This window comes from Alexandromys fortis, unplaced genomic scaffold, assembly GCF_014885135.2.
Source record: "Alexandromys fortis isolate MF-2015 unplaced genomic scaffold, M_Fortis_MF-2015_v1.1 scaffold_80, whole genome shotgun sequence".
NCBI classification, from domain to species: Eukaryota; Metazoa; Chordata; class Mammalia; order Rodentia; family Cricetidae; genus Alexandromys; species Alexandromys fortis.
The window spans coordinates 5598596-5618038 of record NW_026068174.1 but is presented as its reverse complement, the minus strand read 5'-3'; the positions used below and the strand labels follow the sequence as shown (position 1 = coordinate 5618038).

Below are 19443 nucleotides of genomic sequence, written 5' to 3'. Positions count from 1 at the left end.
AAAAAAAAAAAAAAAAAAGCCAAGATGCCTGTCTCCCTTGTAGACTTTGGAATAAAAATGATAAAAAAAAAAAAAATGTTCACTCTGAGAGCCAGGAAGTGGTGGCGCATGCCTTTAATCCCAGCATTTGGGAGGCAGAGAAAGGCAGATTTCTGGGTTTGAGGCCAGTCTGGTCTACAAAGCAAGTTCTAGGACAGGACAGCCAGGACTACACAGAAAGGAAAAGAACTAATAAGGAGGGTGAGAGGGCCCAGCAGGAAAGTACTTGTTGCTCAAGGCTGACAACCTGAGTTCCATCCCTGAAAAACCACAGGCTATCACATACCACAGGCTAGCCCTGAAGTTACTATGTAGCCAAGGCTAGCTTTGAGCACCTAGTCCTCCTGCCTTATCTCCCAAGTGCTTGATTCTTTTCATTTTTTTTATACCACGGTGTATTAAGGGCTGTCTCTCATCTCCTTTCTCTGTGGTTACCCAAAAAGCAAATGTTAATATATGTTATGTATTCCGTCTTCATTGACATCGGTCTGCCTTCCTACATCACAAGCACACTAACTGCCCTGAAAGTGGGGTGGGAAGTGTTCCTGGCATTTCTTGTGATGTCCAGGTCAGGAATATTACCACTTAGGCTGCTTCTGGCTACAAGTAATAGAATACCTTCATTACTGGGGGTCAACAAGAAACAGCTTGCTCAGGTTAGGGTTATTTAAAGAGGGTTTTAGACGTGAATTATTTACAAAACTGGACCTTCCATGACTAGGCTGCTTGTTGGATAGTTCCTAAACTCCAAGAGAGGGAACATTTACTGTAGCCTGAAGGTTGAGACTTCTGTGGAGAGATACCTTCAAAGACAAGCAATGACCTTGTCAGAGGGACACAGCCTGAAGGGACTTTGTAGAAAGGGAAAGCTAGAGATATAAAAATCTTGCCTTCAGCCTGTTTCTTAAGGTCTTAGTCCATGATGTAATCATAGGAGTTTTGGTTGTTGGAAGCTAACTGCAAGTGAATTGGGTCTAGGAGATTCTTTTTTTTTTTTTCTTTTTTTGTTATTTGAGACAGGGTTTCCCTGTAGCTTTAGAGCCTGTCCTGGAGCTAACTAGCCCTTGTAGACCAGGCTGGCCTCGTACTCACAGACATCCGCCTGCCTCTGCCTCCCGAGTGCTGGGATTAAAGGTGTGCTCCACCACCACCCAGCTGGTTCAGGAGATTCTTGCAGACCCCAAAGTCCTACACTGGGAACTACCTATTGAGAAGAGCAAAGAAGAGCCTGGCATGGTAGAGAGTGGCTGTAATCTAAACACTGGGGAGGTTAGGAGGATCAGAAGTTGGCTATATAGTAAGTGTGAGGCCACCCTGAACTACATGAAATCCTGTCTCAATAAATAAAGTAGCAACAGGCCGGGCATGGGTGGCACACGCCTTTAATCCCAGCACTCGGGAGGCAGAGGCGGATCTCTGTGAGTTTGAGACCAGCCTGGTCTATAGAGCTAGTTCCAGGACAGGCTCCAAAGCCACAGAGAAACCCTGTCTCGAAAAACCAAAAAATAAAAAGGTAGCAACAAAGAAAATGGAGTCCCCAGATTACTGTGGCCATCCAAAGCTCTAGAGACTGTATAACCTAGGAAACCAGAAGACCAGCATCCTCAGGAAATCCCACTCAGCTTCCAAGAGATTCCATTTCCTGTCCTGGAGCTTATATTTCTTAGCAGTTGTTTTGTTTTATTGGACCTTGTGCTTCATATCCTAGGACACACAGGTGGCTCTCAGAGAGTTAGAGTTGTGGTCTAGCATCCTGTAGCTGTAGTTACTCCAAGCAGCACTGGGTTCTTATTTGGAAGTGGCACCTGTCTATTGGAGAGAGCTTGGTGTGGTGGCCTCTTAGTTATCCATTTCTGCAGTAACATCTGAATTGATTACAGTCTTAATGAGAGCATGAGTGCACAGGCCACGTGTCAGCCCTCTGAAATTCAAAGGACTTCTTATATCCTTCGAAATACCATTGGTAGCTTAGAAAAGACTGATTTATGACTTACTCTTCCCCTCAGAGACCTAAAAAGGACAGCATTATTAAACTATTGGTATTTTTCATACTGGATTTATTTTTTCCCATTTTTATAGTTGTTGGGTCTTAACAGGCAAGATGAGTGCTGAAGCGCCATTGAGCTTCCAGCAGCTCTCTTTGGTGTTCTGTATGCTGATCACACAGGAGTCTGCCAGGTTTGTGTTGTATCAGACAGGTTCAAGTTTCATCAACCCTACAGTTTGTAAGCTGGGCCGTGTGTCTAAGGTATGAGGTTCCAGTGTGTGGGGAAAAGGAGGAAAACTAAGTGACAGCTAGGGAGAGCTATGTCTCATGGCCTAGACGTGTTCACTTTGCAGAACCTGGTCATGAGGGCCAGAGGAGGCAGGGATTTCTCTTTACCCTGCTACTGGGAAGAACAGTGTGGGGAGACAGTAGTCAGCCAGCAGCAAGGATTCTGAAATGAAAGGACGTGGCTTTCTGACCCCATGACCGCCAAGTCTAGTGTCTTTAAAGTATTTTTTTAATAGCTTTCCAGTTAAATAATCAAAACTATTCAGGACCATGCACAGCCCACAGAAATGCCCAGTGCCCTAGAAAGTAATCACGATTCTCATTGTCCTGGCCAGATACCTCTAGCAATATTTTCTTCTGTATAAATTTCTAAGAGTTGATGCTTTTACCTAATATATAACAGAAAGTAGAAGCAAGAGTATGGAATGGCTTATTCATCTTGTCATTTACATTTCTTTCCTGCTCATCTAATAAATAAAAAACCAAACTGTTGCCCAGAGTAGTCATATGTGTGCCTGCGTTTACATGAATCCAAATTCAGGTCAGAGGCCACTCAAGGGAGGGGAGATCAGAGACATGGTTGCATCATCTAGGCCACAGGCCAGCTCTGAAGTTCTTTTTTAGCAACTTGTTTATTTACTTGGCCTACCTAGAATAGAGTGGGGGTCAGTTGGATTCAAAGTTAACAGTTTAAAATAATAGATATGATCTAATGTTGTCCATCGAGCCCTGTCAGTGTCAAAGCATTAGAACACACTGGCTCCAGAGCCTCACTGGAAAACAGTCTAGTGTGACCAGTAAAACCAGTGATGTACACTTGCTCCATGGCCAATGTATTCTACTCCTGTTTTATAGCAACTCTGAGAAACTGAAGTGTACCAGCCACATGTTTATAGTAGCCAAACTGTTTGTCAACCACATGGATAAATTAATTTTGACACATTCATTTCACTTTATGAAAATACATTTACATACAGTGATAGAGCTTGAAAACTTGTTAGCCAAAATAATGTTTTAGGTTCGGGTGTGGTCTTTAATCTCACTAGAAGCAGGCAAATCTCTGAGTTCAAGGCCAGTCTGGTCTTCATAGTGAGTTTCAGGACAGCCAGGACTATGTAGTAAGACTCACTTAAACAAAAGAAAACAACAGGAAAAGAAAACACCTGCAGTAGCATTTTAAAGAAAAGAAAGGGAATGATACACATAGACTTGAAGAGGGAGGCTGCCTCCTGGAGAGGTGGGGAGTGCCGGCCAGACATCTGGAAACATGTGGGGTTTAAAGAGCTGCTTCTCTCCACTGCAGACCAGTCAGTCGTATGCCCAAGCCCCAGTGAAGTATTTTCTGATGTCATCTCCTCCAGGAACAGAAGGAAGTCCCTCCTGGGCATTTCCTCTGAACTGGTTGCTATATACAATCATTAGCATAACTTCCATCTTATATTTCCTCCTGACCGGTGATTTTTTTTAATGCATTAGATTTATTCATTTTATGTATGAGTATTTTGCCTACATGTGTATGTGTACCACATTCATGCTTGGCACCCATGGACGTCAGACGGACATCTGATTCCCTGGAACTGGAGTTATGGATGGTTGTGAACCACCATGTGGGTGCTGGGAATCAAACCTGGGCCCTCTGAGAGCAACAAGTGTTCTTTGTCATCTCTGTAGTCCTGACTGATAAGTAATTTGCAAGTATTTTTTTAATTATACTCAAATTCTTGAGTTCATGGAAAGTTTGTTGGCTAATAAAATCAGCTCTGTTTTATGCTGTTAGATGGCTAAGAACAGCCGCCCACGGAGCTGTCCCCCATCACATACATCACAGGAGTTTTGTTTTTTATATATATATATATATATTTATTTATTTATTTATTTATTTATTTAGCATACAATGTACTGCTGGCAAGGAAGACACCAGGTCTCATTATAGATGGTTTGTGAGCCACCATGTGGTTGCTGGGAATTGAACTCGGGACCTCTGGAAGAGCAGCCAGTGCTCTTACCCTCTGAGCCATCTCTCCAGCCCATCACAGGAGTTTTCTATCCTACCTCACCATAGGTGACAGTGTAGAAGTTAGAAAACACAATTGTATTTATGCCTGGAAACTAAGACACCCGGATCTAAGAAAAGAAGCTTTCATAGGAAGCAAACTGGCCTTGGTTGGTAGTAATATAGTTTAGTCCACACTTACCCAAATTAGTCAGCTTGCAGCTCCTGACAACTGCTCACTTATTTTAGATGTGTGATATGTTGTCTCCTCCTAGGGGTGGCTGGAGGTCATACAGCTTGAAAAGGGTAAAAACTCCACTGTATACCCAGCAAACTGATTATACCTGGTCTTCATAAGTATACTTGAGCTGTTCCCTACAAGAAAAAGCACCCCTCTGCTATGAAAGCCTGAGTCAGAGTGCCCCACCCAAGCAGCAGACTGTAGAGCAAGCTGAGAAGAAACAGGGTCACATCAGTGTAGGCTTATGACTCAGCAGAACCCATGTGTGGCCCCAAGCCCAGGGCAAGTTGTTTGAGGCTGAGTTTCCCTTCCACCCAGAAGTTAGGTAACCCTTTGTCTCCTTATAAATCATGGGGACTGTCAAGCATCAGTCTTAAAGATCTAATCCCTGGGCAGGTGATCCTGACCCAGCTATACAAGCAGCTGAGAAATCTTGGCTGGGGCTTTGGGAATCGTGCTTCCTATAAGCATGTAGTTTGAAGTGAATCTCATCACCACCTCAGACTTCACTTCATGGAATCACCAGAGAATGACTGTGTAGTGGTCTTTGAGGTTGGTGAAGAGCCCTCTCTGGCCCACATGTTTTTCGAAGTGTTGTCTCAGCTTCTGAGATCTTTGGGAAAGGCCTGACCTTTATGTCCATCCTCTTCGTTCTGTATGGATCATTCTCTCCAGATTTACTAGTCTGCCTTAATTTTATAATTTAACCAGGTATGGTGGTGCACACCTTTAATCCCAGCACTCAGGAGACAGAGGCAGGTGGATCTCTGTGAGTCCAAGGCCAACCTGGACTACATAGTGAATTCCAAGACAGCCAGGACCACATAGAAAGAACCACCCCACCCACCAAAAGAAAGAAGAAAATTGATCACCTTGGGGCTGCAGAGTTGTCTCAGTGATTAAGAGCACTTACTGGTGCAGGGAGAAAAAATAACAAACAGCTTCTTGGTTAGAAGTAAAACTCTGCATCTACTTCCCCTTCCTTGTGCTGAGGTTGGATCTGGTTTGAACTTTTGCAGGTCTTGTATGTACTGTCACGGTTTCTGTGAGCTGATATGTGTATTAGCCCTGTATGTCTATAATATGTTTCCTTCACAACATCCACCACCTCTGGCTCTTATAATCTTTCTCTCTCCTTTTCCACGTAGATCCCTGAGCCTTGAAGAGAGCAGACTTTTTTATCTTATTTTTTGTGTATGATGTTTTACTTGCGTGTATGTCTGGGCACCATAAACATGTCTAGTGCCCATGTGCCTTTGGAGGCCAGAAGAAGATATCAGATCTCTTGGAACTACTACATGGGTGCTAGAAACTGAACCCCAATTCTCTGTAAGAGCTCTTAAAGCCAAACCCAACACTCTCATTTTTTAATTCAAAATTTAGACAAATAATGAAGCAGAAAATAATAACTTTCCTAGAATGGTTTCTACCCTTCTTGAAAGAATCGCATACCAAATGATGTTCCTCCAGACTTTTCCACTTCTTAACTCTAGCATGTAAACTGACCATTCTAAATATTAAACTTACTTTTTCACTTAACAGTATGCCTCAGATATCAGTCCACTAAAATGCCTAACGAAAAATTGTTTTTTATATATATTTTATTTGGAGAGCTGGGGAGATGGCTCAGTGATTAAGAGCACTTATTGATCTTCCAGAGGTCCTGAGTTTGGTTCCCAGCACCCATATTAAATAGATCACAACAACCTGTAACTCAGTTATAGGGATCCAATGTCTCTGACCCCTGTGGGCACCTGCACCCCCCCACACACACACACCCATAATTAAAAGTAACAAAAATACATTATTTTTTTGCTAATGTTTTTTAAATATTTTATTTTATTTTAGCCTATATGTATAAATGTGTGAGGGTGCTGGATCCTGGAGTTACAGACAGGTGTGAGCTGCCATATGAGTGCTGGGAGTTGAACCCGGGTCCTCTAGAAGAGCAGTCAGTTCCCTTAACTGCTGAGCCATCTCTCCAGCTCCCGTTATTTTATTTTTATTACTACTTTATGTATATGGGTGTTTTACCTACATGTACATTCTTGGTGCTTGTGGGTGCCAGAAGGGGATGTCAGATCCTCTTATCAGGCAGTTGTGAGTCAAACCCAGATCCTCTGGAAGAGAATCCAGTACTCTTAACTACTGAGCTATTTCTCTAGCCCCATTTTTATTATTTTTAATTATGTATATGCATGTGTGTCTCCGTGAGAGTATATGATGTGAGCAGATTCCCAAAGAGGTCAGATGTATCTGATTTCCCTGGTGCTAGAGTTATAGACAGTTGTGAACCCATGATGGGTGGGTGCTGGGAACAAAACTTGGGTCCCCTGGCAGAGTGGAAAGCCCTCCTAACCACTAAGCCATCTCTCCAGCCCCCAATGTCTGACAGTTTTAACAACCTTATGCCTTATAGAATATACTTATACAGCCTGTAACTGACTTTTGTATTTTTATTTTATGTGTGCTTGTGTTTGTGTGTGTGCAGATATGTGTGAGTATGTTTGTGTGTGTGCAGGTATGTGTGTTCGTGTACATACAGAGGCCAGAAGTCAATGCAGGGTGTCTTCTTCAGGCACTTCTTCACCCTGCTGAGACACGGTCTCTCACTGACCCTGGATCTTGCCAGTTCAGCTTGTATCGCAGGCACTTTACCAGCTGAACCATTTCCCCAGCCCTGGCCTTATATTTAAACAAATCCACTTTTCTTTTTGTTGTCTCATTTTTCAGTACCACAGACAGTGCTGTAGTAAATATCCATACATATAAATGTACGTCCTTAAAGTATTTCTCCAAGGAGAAATCTGACGGGAAGAACTGATTATTGAAGGGTTAAATCTGGACAGCTGTTGCCACACCTGACTTTTAAAGTCTGCAGGGCCAAGAAAAGGGCCCATCAGGGAAAGTGTTTGCTACTAAGCCTGCTAACCCGAGTTCAATCCCCAGGATCCAGGTGGTGGAAGGAGGAATCAGTGATCCCAAGTTGTCCTCTGACCTTCACTTGTATGCCATGGTATGGCACAGACAGTAAATGTGACTGAAAATAATAATACTAATAATGTCTATAATTCACACTCCTACCAATACCATGAAAGAATTTATCAACAATGACTGTTAACAATTTTGGCTCCCATTAATCTGATTTAAAAAAAAAAAAAAAAGACCTCAACACTCCAAGGCATAAGCAAGGGGATCTCTATGAGCTATATAGGAGTTCCAAGTCAGCCAGGGCTATGTAGTGAGACTCTGTCTCAAAAGGACAACAATTTCAAAAAAAAAGTCAATCTCAGCAATTTATTGTTGTTTTGATTCTATTAAGTTATGTACATTTTGAAGTGTTTATTGTCTTGGTCCATGGAATAGTAAGAAGGCATTTTGCAGGTGATTGAGGTTTCTCTGGATGTGGTTTCCTAGAAGGATGTTCACTTTTTTCACCAACCAAAGTAAGGTGTTTCCCATATGTGTCTTCCACAGCAAGCAGCGGCATAACAAACTCTGGAGATCTCATTCAGACAGTGACCTCTCAGACCACCACGAACCCATCTGCAAACCTGGGCTTGAGCTCAACAAGAAGGAGATGACCACTTCAGCAGACCAGATCACTGAGGTGAAGACTGTGGAGAACCTCGCAGCCATGCCTCCCGTCTTTGTAGAGCATGTGGTTCCACAAGATGCAAATCAGAAAGGGCTTCATACCAAAGAAAGAGTCATCTGCTTGGGGTTTTCTTCACAGGAATTTCATACCGGACAGATTGAAGATGAACTAAACTTAAATGACATCAATGGATGCTCGTCAGGGTGTTGTCTCAGTGAATCAAAATTCCCTCTTGACAACTGCCCTGCGTCTAAAGCCTTAATCCAACCTGGACAGGCCTCAGAAATGGCCAACAAGTTCCCAGACTTAGCAGTGGAAGATCTAGAGACAGATGCACTAAAAGCAGACATGAATGTCCACTTACTGCCAATGGAAGAGTTGACATCTCGACTGAAAGACGTCCCCATGTCTCCTGATCCGGAGTCGCCAAGCCCCCAACCCAGTTGCCAAGCTGCCATCTCTGATTTTAGTACAGATCGTATTGATTTTTTTAGTGCCCTAGAGAAATTTGTAGAGCTTTCTCAAGAAACCCGGTCTCGATCTTTGTCCCACTCAAGGACAGAAGAACTAGGTGGAGGAAGGAGTGAGGGTTGTCGCCTGTCAGTGATAGATGTGGCATCTTCGGAAATGGCAGCTGATGGCCATAGAAGCAGCTCTTTGAGTAACACTCCCCATGCATCTGAAGACTCTTCAGTGGATGAGGACCAGTCAAAGGTAAAGCTACCTTATAGTCTGTTTAATGAAATCTCACCAAAGAAACCACTGGAGACTGCTCTGTTCACTTCTTTGGAGGGGTCTGACTCATTCTTGCTAAGCCAGCACTGTACCACTGAGCTTTACCGCTGGCCCTAACTTTTTTTATTATTATATGTATGCATGTTGGCATATTCATATGAGTGGAGGTACCCAAGGGGTCAGAGTGATCAGATTCCCCCTGGAGCTTGAGCTACCCCTGGGGTTGTGAGCTACCTACCACAGGTGCCAGGAACTTAGCCATCATTCCCTGTACATGCTCTTAACCACTGAGCCATTTCTTCAGTGCCTTGGCTCATATTGATGTTAGTAAAGATTTCACCAGTAGATAGTGAGACAGTTGGGCTGAGAGCTTCCTTTAAAACGTAGTGTGCTCTTTTTAAGGATTTTATCTTTTCAGGCTTTGGTGTCATTTTAGATTTATTTTATTTTATGTGTATAAATATGTAGTAGGAAGGGCAGTCTGTGTTCCTGCCGTCCTAGCTCCCGGACAGCTAGCTTATGCCCCGAAATAATTACACTGAAACTGTATTCTTTTAAACACTGCCTGGCCCATTAGTTCCAGCCTCTTATTGGCTAATTCTCACATCTCGATTAACCCATTTCTAATAATCTTTGTAACACCACAAGGTGGCTTACCAGGAAATATCTTAACCTGCATCTGTCTGGAGTGGGAGAATCATGGCGACTGCCTGACTCTGCTTCTTCCTCCCAGCATTCTGTTCTGTTTACTCTGCCTACCTAATTTTCTGTCCTATTAAAGGGCCAATGCAGTTTCTTTATTTAACCAATGAAATCAACACCAAACAGAAGACTCCCACATCATAAATATTTTGCCTGCATGTATATGTGTGTACCACATGCCTACAGAAGTCAGAAGAGGGCTTCAGCTTCCCTAGAACTGGAGTTACAGATGGTTGTGAGCCACTGTGTGGGTGCTTGGAATCAAACCCAGGTCATCTCCAAAAGCAACAAGCGCCCTTAACTGCTGAGCCATCTCTCTATCCCTGTTGGAGCATTTCTGAAAGGGGATGAAAAAGGAGAGACTTAGCCAAAACAAATGTCCTGACTAAGCAAAGGTATACCTGGGGCTCAGATCAAATTTCAGTAATGATGAAATGTCACAGTGCTTCCTGAGTGAGACCTCCCCTGAGAAAATGATATATTTGAGAAACATTTCATCCCAGAAGGTTTACGAGCTAGACACATGCAGATAGTTGCTGGAGATGCCCATGCTGAGTTGAGTGATGCTGCTAATAACATTTGTGACTTCATCTCCAGTCCTTTGGTACTCAAGAACCAAGAGATGGTTTGGGAGCAGACAGTATCCTAAGATTCCTAAGTGGCATATGATTTGTTTTGTTTTGTTTTTCAAGGCAGCATTTCTCCATGTAGCCTTGTCTTTCCTTGGAACTCACTCTGTAGACCAGGCTGACCTCGAACTCAGATAGCAACCTGCCTCTGCCTCTCAAATGCTGGGATTAAAAGCATGCACCACTGTACCTGGCAATATATGATTTCTTGTGAACCATCTCAGAAGTAGGAGGAAATATCATAGATAATCAAAAAGGTTGCTTTGTTTTTTTTTGTCTGTTTGAGACAAAGTCTTAGATTAACATATAAAACGTCCCTGATAATCATAATGGACTTGATTGTATTTTTATGATGTATTTATTTTGCAGTACTGGGGATTGACCACTGGGCCCTGTGCATACCAGGCAAGTGTTTTACCAGCTGAGGTTGGTACTAACAGCCCTCGTGAGATACTAGAGATCTCATGATTTCTGCCATATTTCATCTTTTATTTTTTTCTCCTCAATTACCAAAACAACTCCTGCCTCTACTTCTGTCTCCTGCCTTTATTGTGTTTCTATGGGAAGTCAGAATGTGTCAGCTCTCTTTATGGACCAGTCAGTGTAGTAGCACTGACAGAAATAGCCTCCCAACTGAGTCCTTGGTCATATGAGTCCTCCTTCCGTGGCCCGTGCACATACCAGGCTTACCAGGTCTGCCAAGATCACCTCTGCTTGATGTCCTGGCAGATTTCCTCCAAAGGCAAGACTGACCTTGTTATTTATGCCAGCTGAGATGCTTTTAAAGGAGAAAGACCAGCACAATTCCTGAGGAAATGGTGTATTTTGGAGTCTTACATAAAATGTCAGCAAAACATGCTGACAGTGGTAATGCTCTGACTTTAAGGAGGGCCATTTCTAGTTTTTTAACTTAATATTTTTGCAGTTGAACCTGATTTTTTTTTCTGGGTTTGGGGTGTCTGTTCTAAACCCACGGGAATTGTTACCTTATAAAGGAAGGAAATACCTGAGAGTAAGGTTTCGAAGGTTGCTGGGGGACATGGCTGACAAGCCAAGGGTACTGTTCCCAGAAGGAGCCACATGAAATTTAATGATTGTTGCCAGGTACATGCTTTTAATCTCAGTATTGGAGAGCCAGAGACAGGCAGACCTTAGAGTCCAAGGCCTGGTCTATGTAGAGAGTTCTGTCTGGAACAGGACTGGAGAGATGACTTCTCAGTTTAGAGCGCTTGTTCCTGAAGAAGTCCTGGGTTCATTCCTAGCATCCATGTGGTGTCACACAGCAATTCACCATTCGATTTTCAGGGGACCTGATACCCTCTTCTGACCTTTATAAACACTAGATATGCACATGGTAAACATGTATGCAGGAAAAACAGTCATACACTACACAGAAGACTTAAAAATCTTAAAAGAGGCCGGGCGGTGGTGGCGCACGCCTTTAATCCCAGCACTTGGGAGGCAGAGGCAAGCGGATCTCTGTGAGTTCGAGACCAGCCTGGTCTACAAGAGCTAGTTCCAGGACAGGCTCCAAAACCACAGAGAAACCCTGTCTCGAAAAAAAAAATCTTAAAAGAGGGCTGTTAAGAGCACCGGCTGCTGCTCTTCCAGAGGTCCTGAGTTCAATTCCCAGCAACCACATGGTGACTCACAGCCATCTATAATGGGATCTGGTGCCCTCTTCTGGCCTGCAGGTGTACATGCAAATAGAACATTCTACACATAGAACAAATAAAACTTAAAAATAAAATTTTTTTTTAAAAAATCTTAAAAGAAGCCAATGGTGGTGCACTAGTGCCTTTAATCCCAGCACTAGGGAGATAGAGCAGGTAGATCTCTGAGTTCTAGACCAGCCTGGTCTACAGAGTAAGTTCTAGGACAGCCAGGGCGACACAGAGAAAGCCTGTCTCTAAAAACAAAAAACAAAAAATCTTAAAAAACAGAAATTTAGAAGAGACTGTGAGGTCAGACATAAAGCAGATTCTCGCAGCCAAGAGGAACAGTGATGTGGTAAGAATTAATGAGAGAAAACAGCAGAAATCTTCCACGTCCGACATCAGGTGACAGCCACAGCCGTCTTGCCCCATCCACACTGGGCATACTAAACGTGGCTACCAAGCATTTGAAAGAACTTTGGTCATCACCTGAATAAGTTCCTTTCACATTAGAAGTTAATAAGCCAAAGGGCTGGAGAGATGGCTCAGTGGTAAAGAGCACTGGCTGCTCTTCTATTGGACCCGGGTTCAATTCCCAGCACCCACGTGGCAGCTCACGACTGTCTGTAACTCCAGTTCCAAGGGATTTGGCACCTTCATAGGCATGCATACAGACAAAAATACCAATGCACACAAAATTAAGTAAATCTTTAAAAAAAAAAAAAAAGAAGTTAATAAGCCAACTAGGAAAGGTTTTGTTTACCTCTTTGTGGTCTAAGTTCTAGAGGCTCACGGGACTATGAAAATATCGATTACAAAAGCTCCCATGACTATTTGAACATTTTAGAACAAGGTCCTGGATCAAGATGTTGCTTGAGTAAACAGAACAAAATTTAGTAGACAGTGTTATACCTTATAATGAGTTTCCTCTCTCTATCCTTTAATGATGACTCCTTGTTTGTTTCCATGGTCTGAAAACAGTGAGTCTATGCCCCTGAGACCCATAACTTATGTCCTCAGAGATAGACAGGTTCTCTTGGGTCAGAGGATTACTAAGTGAAGTATTAGCCACAATTTGCCATAATCATCTCACTGTTTTCTCTTCTTAGGCAGTCTCAGAACTTGTCAGCCCAGACATCATCATGCAATCTCACTCAGAAAATGCAATTTCAGTCAAAGAAATTGTCACTGAAATTGAATCCATTAGTCAAGGCACTGGGCAGGTTCAGTTAAAAGGAGATATGCTCTCTAACCCATGCCATACACCAAAGAAGAACACCGTCCATGAGCTGCCCCTGGAAAGAGCACATGCCCCTGAGAACAAACCTGGGCATTTGGAGCAGGACGAGAGTTTCTATACAGTCCAGCCTGAACTAGCCGAAGATTCAGTGAAGTACAACCCAGAAGGCTGTCTAACCGCACACCCATCCACAGTAGACTTGGAAGAAGAGGAACCGGTTGAGGAAGAACATGACTGGGGCCCAGGGATGCACCCTGGTGCCAAGTGGTGCCCTGGGTCTGTGAAGCGAGCCACCCTGGAGTTTGAAGAGCGCCTGCGACAGGAGCAGGAGCACCATGGTACCGCCTCTGCAGGTGCCACATTATCCAGTCGCAAAAACTCTAAGAATGATTCTTCTGTGGCAGACCTTATGCCAAAATGGAAAAGTGATGAAACCACTCCAGAATATTCGTTTCCCCCCAGAGAAGCAGAGATGAGCAAGGGGAAAGGAAAATGCAGTGGGTCTGAAGCTGGACCACTATCCCACTGTGAACATAATGCCACTGCTCCAGCCCCCGAGCGGGAGAGTCATTCCTTGCATACACCTCAGAACTACCTAGGGTTGGATACTGGAACTAAGAAGCAGGAAGGAGACTTGAAGAAACAGAGAGCTGTGATTCCAAACCAGGAATGTGAGACACAGGCTATCCCTCTTCCCCTTCCCAAGAGAATAGAAATTATTGAGTACACACAAACAGTTACAACACTTGATCACACTGAACCAGGAGGTGAAGCAGCACCCAGCAAAGAGGGTGAAAAACCAGGACTGAGGAAGGTGAAGATGGAGAGATCTGTCACTGTGTTCTGTGCACTGGATGAAAACCTGAACAGGACTCTGGACCCCAGCCAGGTTCCTCTGCATCCCCAAGTGCTACCTCTGCCTCACTCTTCCTCTGAGTATGAGAGGCTCACTGACCCAACCCCCATGCTAAGTAGCCCTGAAGACAAGGGAAATGGCCCTTCAGCACCCTTCGAGAAAGCAGCACCTTTGGTGAGTGGCAGTACCCACATAGCATCCATCAACTTGGATTACCTGCATCCCCAGTCTGTGGTTCATCTGGAAGGCTGCACAGAGCAGAGCAGCACCACAGACAACGAGCCGTCTACAGAGCAGGTCAGCCGGGAAGACAGCCAGGAGGGCTTCCTTTCAGGTGGAGTGGCACACAAGCTATCTCAGTTAAGTAATGAAGACCTAAATTTAATTAACAAACTTGGTGACAGTGCTGGGGTGTTACAGAGAAAACTGGACCCGTCACCTGAAGCCTGTAGAATCCCACACAGCACTAGTAGTGAAAATATAAGAGATCTCAGCCACAGCCCTGGCGTGGTGAAGGAGCGCGCTAAAGAAATTGAGACTCGAGTGACCTTCCAGGCAGGGCTCACCAAAACATCACAAATGAGGCGCTCAGCTTCTCTTGCCAAGTTGGGTTACCTGGACCTTTGTAAAGACTACTTAGCGGAGAGAGAGCTTGTCTCCTCGGAACCCCCTCATCTCAAATTGCTTCAGCCCTTCATCAGAACAGACTCGGGCATGCATGCCTTGATGGCCCAGGAGCCCTTAGAAAGCCCAGGTGCTCACCAGAACCCACAGCCCACCAAGTATTTTGTAGAGCAGCTCAAGACAACAGAGTGTATTGCACAGAGCAAGCCAGTGGAGAGGCCCCTTGTGCAGTATGCCAAAGAATTTGGGTACAGCCAGCAGTGTTTGCTCCCCAAGGCAAGACCAGAATTGACTAGTTCTGAAGTAGGCCTTCCTTTGCTACAGACACAGGGCCTGCAGTGTACAGGCCCCGCTCCAGGGCTGGCTGTGGCACCCCGCCAGCAACATGGCAGAACTCACCCCCTTAGGAGACTGAAAAGAGCAAATGATAAAAAACGGACAACCAACCCCTTCTATAACACCATGTGATCCTGAGCCTGCACACGGCGTTTGTAAAGGGCGGTGGGATATGGAAGGAACATGCACTTTATTGGTTAATTTTATAATATTTTGGTCATTTTACTGCTCCTGGCTCATGCAGGGTTTGGGTTTTTCATTGTGTGTGTGTGTGTGTGTGTGTGCGCGCGCGTGTGTGTGTATGTGCGTGCATGTGTGTTTGTGCACACATGAGTGTGCATTGATTTGAATGGCAAGATCATTTTAGCATTTTTTATTTTTTAAAAAATTCAAACCTCAAAAAAATTTTTTTCAAAGAGCACCTTTATCAAAGGCAAATTGCTGTTTTTCAATCAACTGCCACCTGTCTCCTTATTTTGCCCTCTGAGAAAGACCTGCCTGCTTGGCTGAGGGAAAGAAACAGGGTAGTAGCACTGAGGCTCGGAAGTGGAGACGGCTCACCAGGCCTGAGACAGCCTGCCCACTGAGGGCGGAGGGAAGTCACTGCTTCCTTTGGAGTTCATGAAGTTGCAGGTTCTGCGGTGCTCTAAGAGGCAGTTGAGACTCCATTTCTCCTGGTATCCCAAAGTATATCAATCATTGCAATAAAGGGATTAACGATTGGCCTGGTGATAGAATTCTACAAAGTAAATAATTTTCCCCAAGAAAACAATCTGAAAATCTAAGGGGACCCTAAGCAAAACTCAAGGTAATCTGTAGAGAGACACATTAAGAGAGAAGGTTGAAGCAAAGGTGGAAAAGCAGCCACTGAGTGACTTCTAGGTTAGTGGAATCCACACAGGTGGGGCCTGGTCCCTCTACGAGGTGACGGGCTCTGCCACAGCCTCCAAACTAAAGACCTGGAAACAGGTTTGAAAAACAGCAAAGTCAGTGTGTTCTTGTAAAATGAATACATACGTGGGGTTTAACCCTTCCATTACTTGAATATTCTGTGGGCCTTCAGAGTTTAATGGCCATAGCTTTCCAGTTCACTTTCTTCTCTCTTGCTGTTTTCCCTATCTGCCTCTTTCTTAATTTCACAGATTATATTTTAATTGTTACATTACATACCTATAATCTATTGAACACAGTTTTCTATGTTATCCCTGTTAAACTTGACATAAGTTGTTTTTTTTCCCTCATTTTCCTGGAAGATTTGTCTTTTCTCTTTAGTTCATACACAGTATTTATGTATATAATGTCACTTTTTTAATGTTTTATTGTTAATATTGTGGGATCTTTTCTGATTTATTCTTTTTAAGGAGTAGAGTTGCAACTGGAAACAGAGAGACACCAGAAGTGAGCAGACAGTTGTTGGTGGTATATTGATGTGACTTTGATTGTTTTAAGTAGAAACTTCTAATTGCCAGCTCCTGCCAAATTATGCACTTCCTCTTCAGAAACCCCTACAGGCCCCCATTAGAGTACCCTGAGTGCTAAAGTCCAGGAACATTGCACAGCCAGGCAATATGTGCATTGCTCAAAGTAGCCTCTTAGTAGGGCTGATGCTTGGGGGCAGCTCAGCCAAGGGTGCAGCTTCCATTTAGGACGACATTGCTTTGTTGCTAATGTGCTGATCTTCACACGGGAGGGCCTGCTGTAAATAAGCCTCTGAGTCCTACAAAAAATGTCCAGCCTGAAATGAAAGAACCCAGTAACCCACCACAGCTCATCAGAAGGAAACTGGGGCCATTTTCAAGTTGTCCAGAGCTGTGGATCCAGTTGCCACGCTAAAGCCATGGTTGGGTATAATTTCACTGCCAGGAGGCAGTTAGAGGCCTGCTGCTGAAAACGTATGGTGTTGAAGTTGCGTATACCTGTGCTGTCTTGGGTTCCTTTAAATCTCAGCTTTGTGAGCCCTGGGTGTTTATGCGTTATCTCACTACATGGTAGGTACCTGCGTGAGGGGGGATTGGGAGGCAAGATGGTGGATCGCAGGACTCATGTGCTAAAGAGCCCCATCCACCAATATGACTGGAGGACAGGAGATTATGGCAGAGTGAGGAGTGTTTGCGTGGAGGTGGGGGGGGGGTGGCGTCACCAAAAGTAATGAGAGCTGGGTATAGTGGTGCACATCGTTAACCTCAGCACTTGAGAGACTGAGGCAGGAGGATCTCTGTGAGTTGGAGGCCAGCTTAAGCTACAGAGTGAGACCCTGTCTCAAAAAAGTGACATCTATATGCCACACATTATCAACAATGGCCACGATCCTCTCATTTGCCAATATAGAAAGCATTTCTCATAGCAGAGACTAAGAGAAAACCCTCTGATGCTTGGGCTGGCAGTGGGGTAGGGGATATGTGTTTCTGTTTCAAAGAATGGGAGAAACCATCTTGGCTGTCTTCCTTCTTATGACATTTCTTACCATTTCACTCACCTGCCCGGATATCTCACACAGGGTATGTAAGTCAGCCCTCCCAAACCCCCACATTTGGATGTTCTTAAGTCATGTTCATGGCTAAGGCAGGTACATAATAAGCTGTTGAGGACTTTTTTTTAACTTCGACTTTTGATGATTTGATTGCCCGTTTGCCTTTTCTGTTTATTGAAAGCCCAGACCTGACTGATGAACAGCTGAGCAGGAAACGCTTTGACCTCTTAACTAGTACTTCAGCTCCTGCTCAATGCCTCTCTATCTTTACTGCAGTCTTCGGTGGTCCTGGAAGAGCGTGAGCACACACGTGAGCACCTCACCAGGCTGGGCTGACACGTCGGTGCCTGGGGATTGGACGGAGAGTGGGAGAGGACCCAGCACAGCAGGGAGCACTCACATCCCATTTGGTTTCCTCTTGCTCTTTTTAACACATTTCCTCCTGCATGCCACCTCTTCGGGATCTTAAGTGTTTTCCTGTTCTGTGCCTTTGTCTCTGCTACTCTTTTCTTCTTTCTCATTTTGAGAACTAGCAAGAGCTCCAGGGACAGCCTGGGAATACATCCCAGGCTCGAAGGCCTCCTGCTCCTGAGCCCAGATGCCTCCTCTAAGAAGCCTCTGGCACCACAGCTCACAAGAGTCTTCACCCAAGGGTTTCACTTAGTAAAGATGTTCTGTGGGAGTTAGGTTTTTTTTTTTTTCTAAGAAAGCATTATGCAAAAAGTTTTAAGGGCATTTTAAAGAAAAGCCATTTTGGGGGCTTTTTCAAACTATTTGTGGATACTTTGTTTACTTTGTAAGTATTAAAATATGCATCATCTTGGTGGCCACTCAGGCACTGAAGCCATGGCTGTCCTGTGAGTCCTTCCCCAGAGAAATGCCATATTATCGTCAGATGTGGATAAATGGGTCAGATGTGGCTGATCTCCGTCTGTGTTCGGCACTGCATCCAGCAGTCTTTTTTTCCTCAGTACTGGTGTGTCTCCATAGTGATGGTCGTGATAGTGAATGGCTAGTATGGTGGTTTCATTTTCAATTTTCGGTGGTAGACAAGGTGACATTTTCATTGTTTCAGCGCCAATCCAACTTAAAACATCATGGACATTGTTATCCCTTCCAAACTAAAAAGATAAAGCATGTATTGGACATAAGTGTATGTGTTGCCTCAACTCATCTGGCACTCATGTTAGGAAGAGGCCTTCCACCAAAGCAGGAAGCTGCACACTCCTTCTCCCCGGGCGTGGGGATTTCTTGATGATGCCATGGAGAGCTACTGCATGGTGCTTCTGTACTCGAGCCTGAAGCGGAGGGAACTAGGCCTGGCTTCTGCTATGAAGAGAACCAGCCTCATCTCAGTGTCCCAGAGATCCAGGATGGGGGATCTAAACTGGAATCGCCCCTTCCCCTACCACCAAGAGGTATATGGTTGCTGCCACCAATCTGTCTTCACAGCGATGTTAGTGGCAGTGCCCTGCCCACAGAGAGCTGATGCCCCAAATGGAAAACTGAGGAACTGACCTAATGTTTCCTAGTCAATACACCCAGTGGGAATTGTTTGGTTTTATGTTTTATTTGATTGTGATTTGTTTGGCATAGCTAAAGGTGCCTTCCCCACCCCACCCCCCGCCTTTTTTTTTCAGACTTTGTTTTGTAAGACTTGTTCAAAACACAAACAAGTCCAAAAGACTCGCACTGACTGTTACCTTTGCCCAGGCTACCCCCAAACTTCTATGCTCTCATTTTATTAAATAAAAGCAGGTGCTCCCTGGAATATCTGGGACCTTTTTGAGGCATTTAAAGCAGAATATAAAGAGTGGTCTCATCTCCTTCCTTAATCTTCCTGGTGGTTGGGATGTCCCACTTGTATCATAGCTGTTTTTATTATTACTGATGTGCTCCGCCGTTTTTAAATGTGAACTTGTGCGCAGATGTGCAGATTCAATGTTCTTGTTACAGATTGAATAAATTTTTATTTTGAAGACAAAATGTGTACTTCAAATGCAACAAAGGAGGAGGGTGCTGGGGAAGGTGGAGAGGTTAGAAGAAAGCA

At 44.2% G+C, this 19443-nt stretch overlaps 1 protein-coding gene across 2 annotated transcripts in view; it reads left to right on the top strand.

The window, feature by feature from the left end:
* Positions 1 to 19373, top strand: part of Ssh2 (slingshot protein phosphatase 2) — a 257711-nt gene extending 238338 nt beyond the window's left edge. For both annotated transcript variants that reach the window (XM_050128657.1, XM_050128656.1), the window contains 2 exons: positions 8026 to 8860; positions 12977 to 19373. In XM_050128657.1, coding sequence (XP_049984614.1) covers positions 8026 to 8860; positions 12977 to 15055 — 2914 coding nt within the window. In that variant the 3' untranslated portion in view covers positions 15056 to 19373. The remainder of the gene's footprint in view (positions 1 to 8025; positions 8861 to 12976) is intronic.
* The last annotated feature ends 70 nt before the right edge of the window (positions 19374 to 19443 follow it).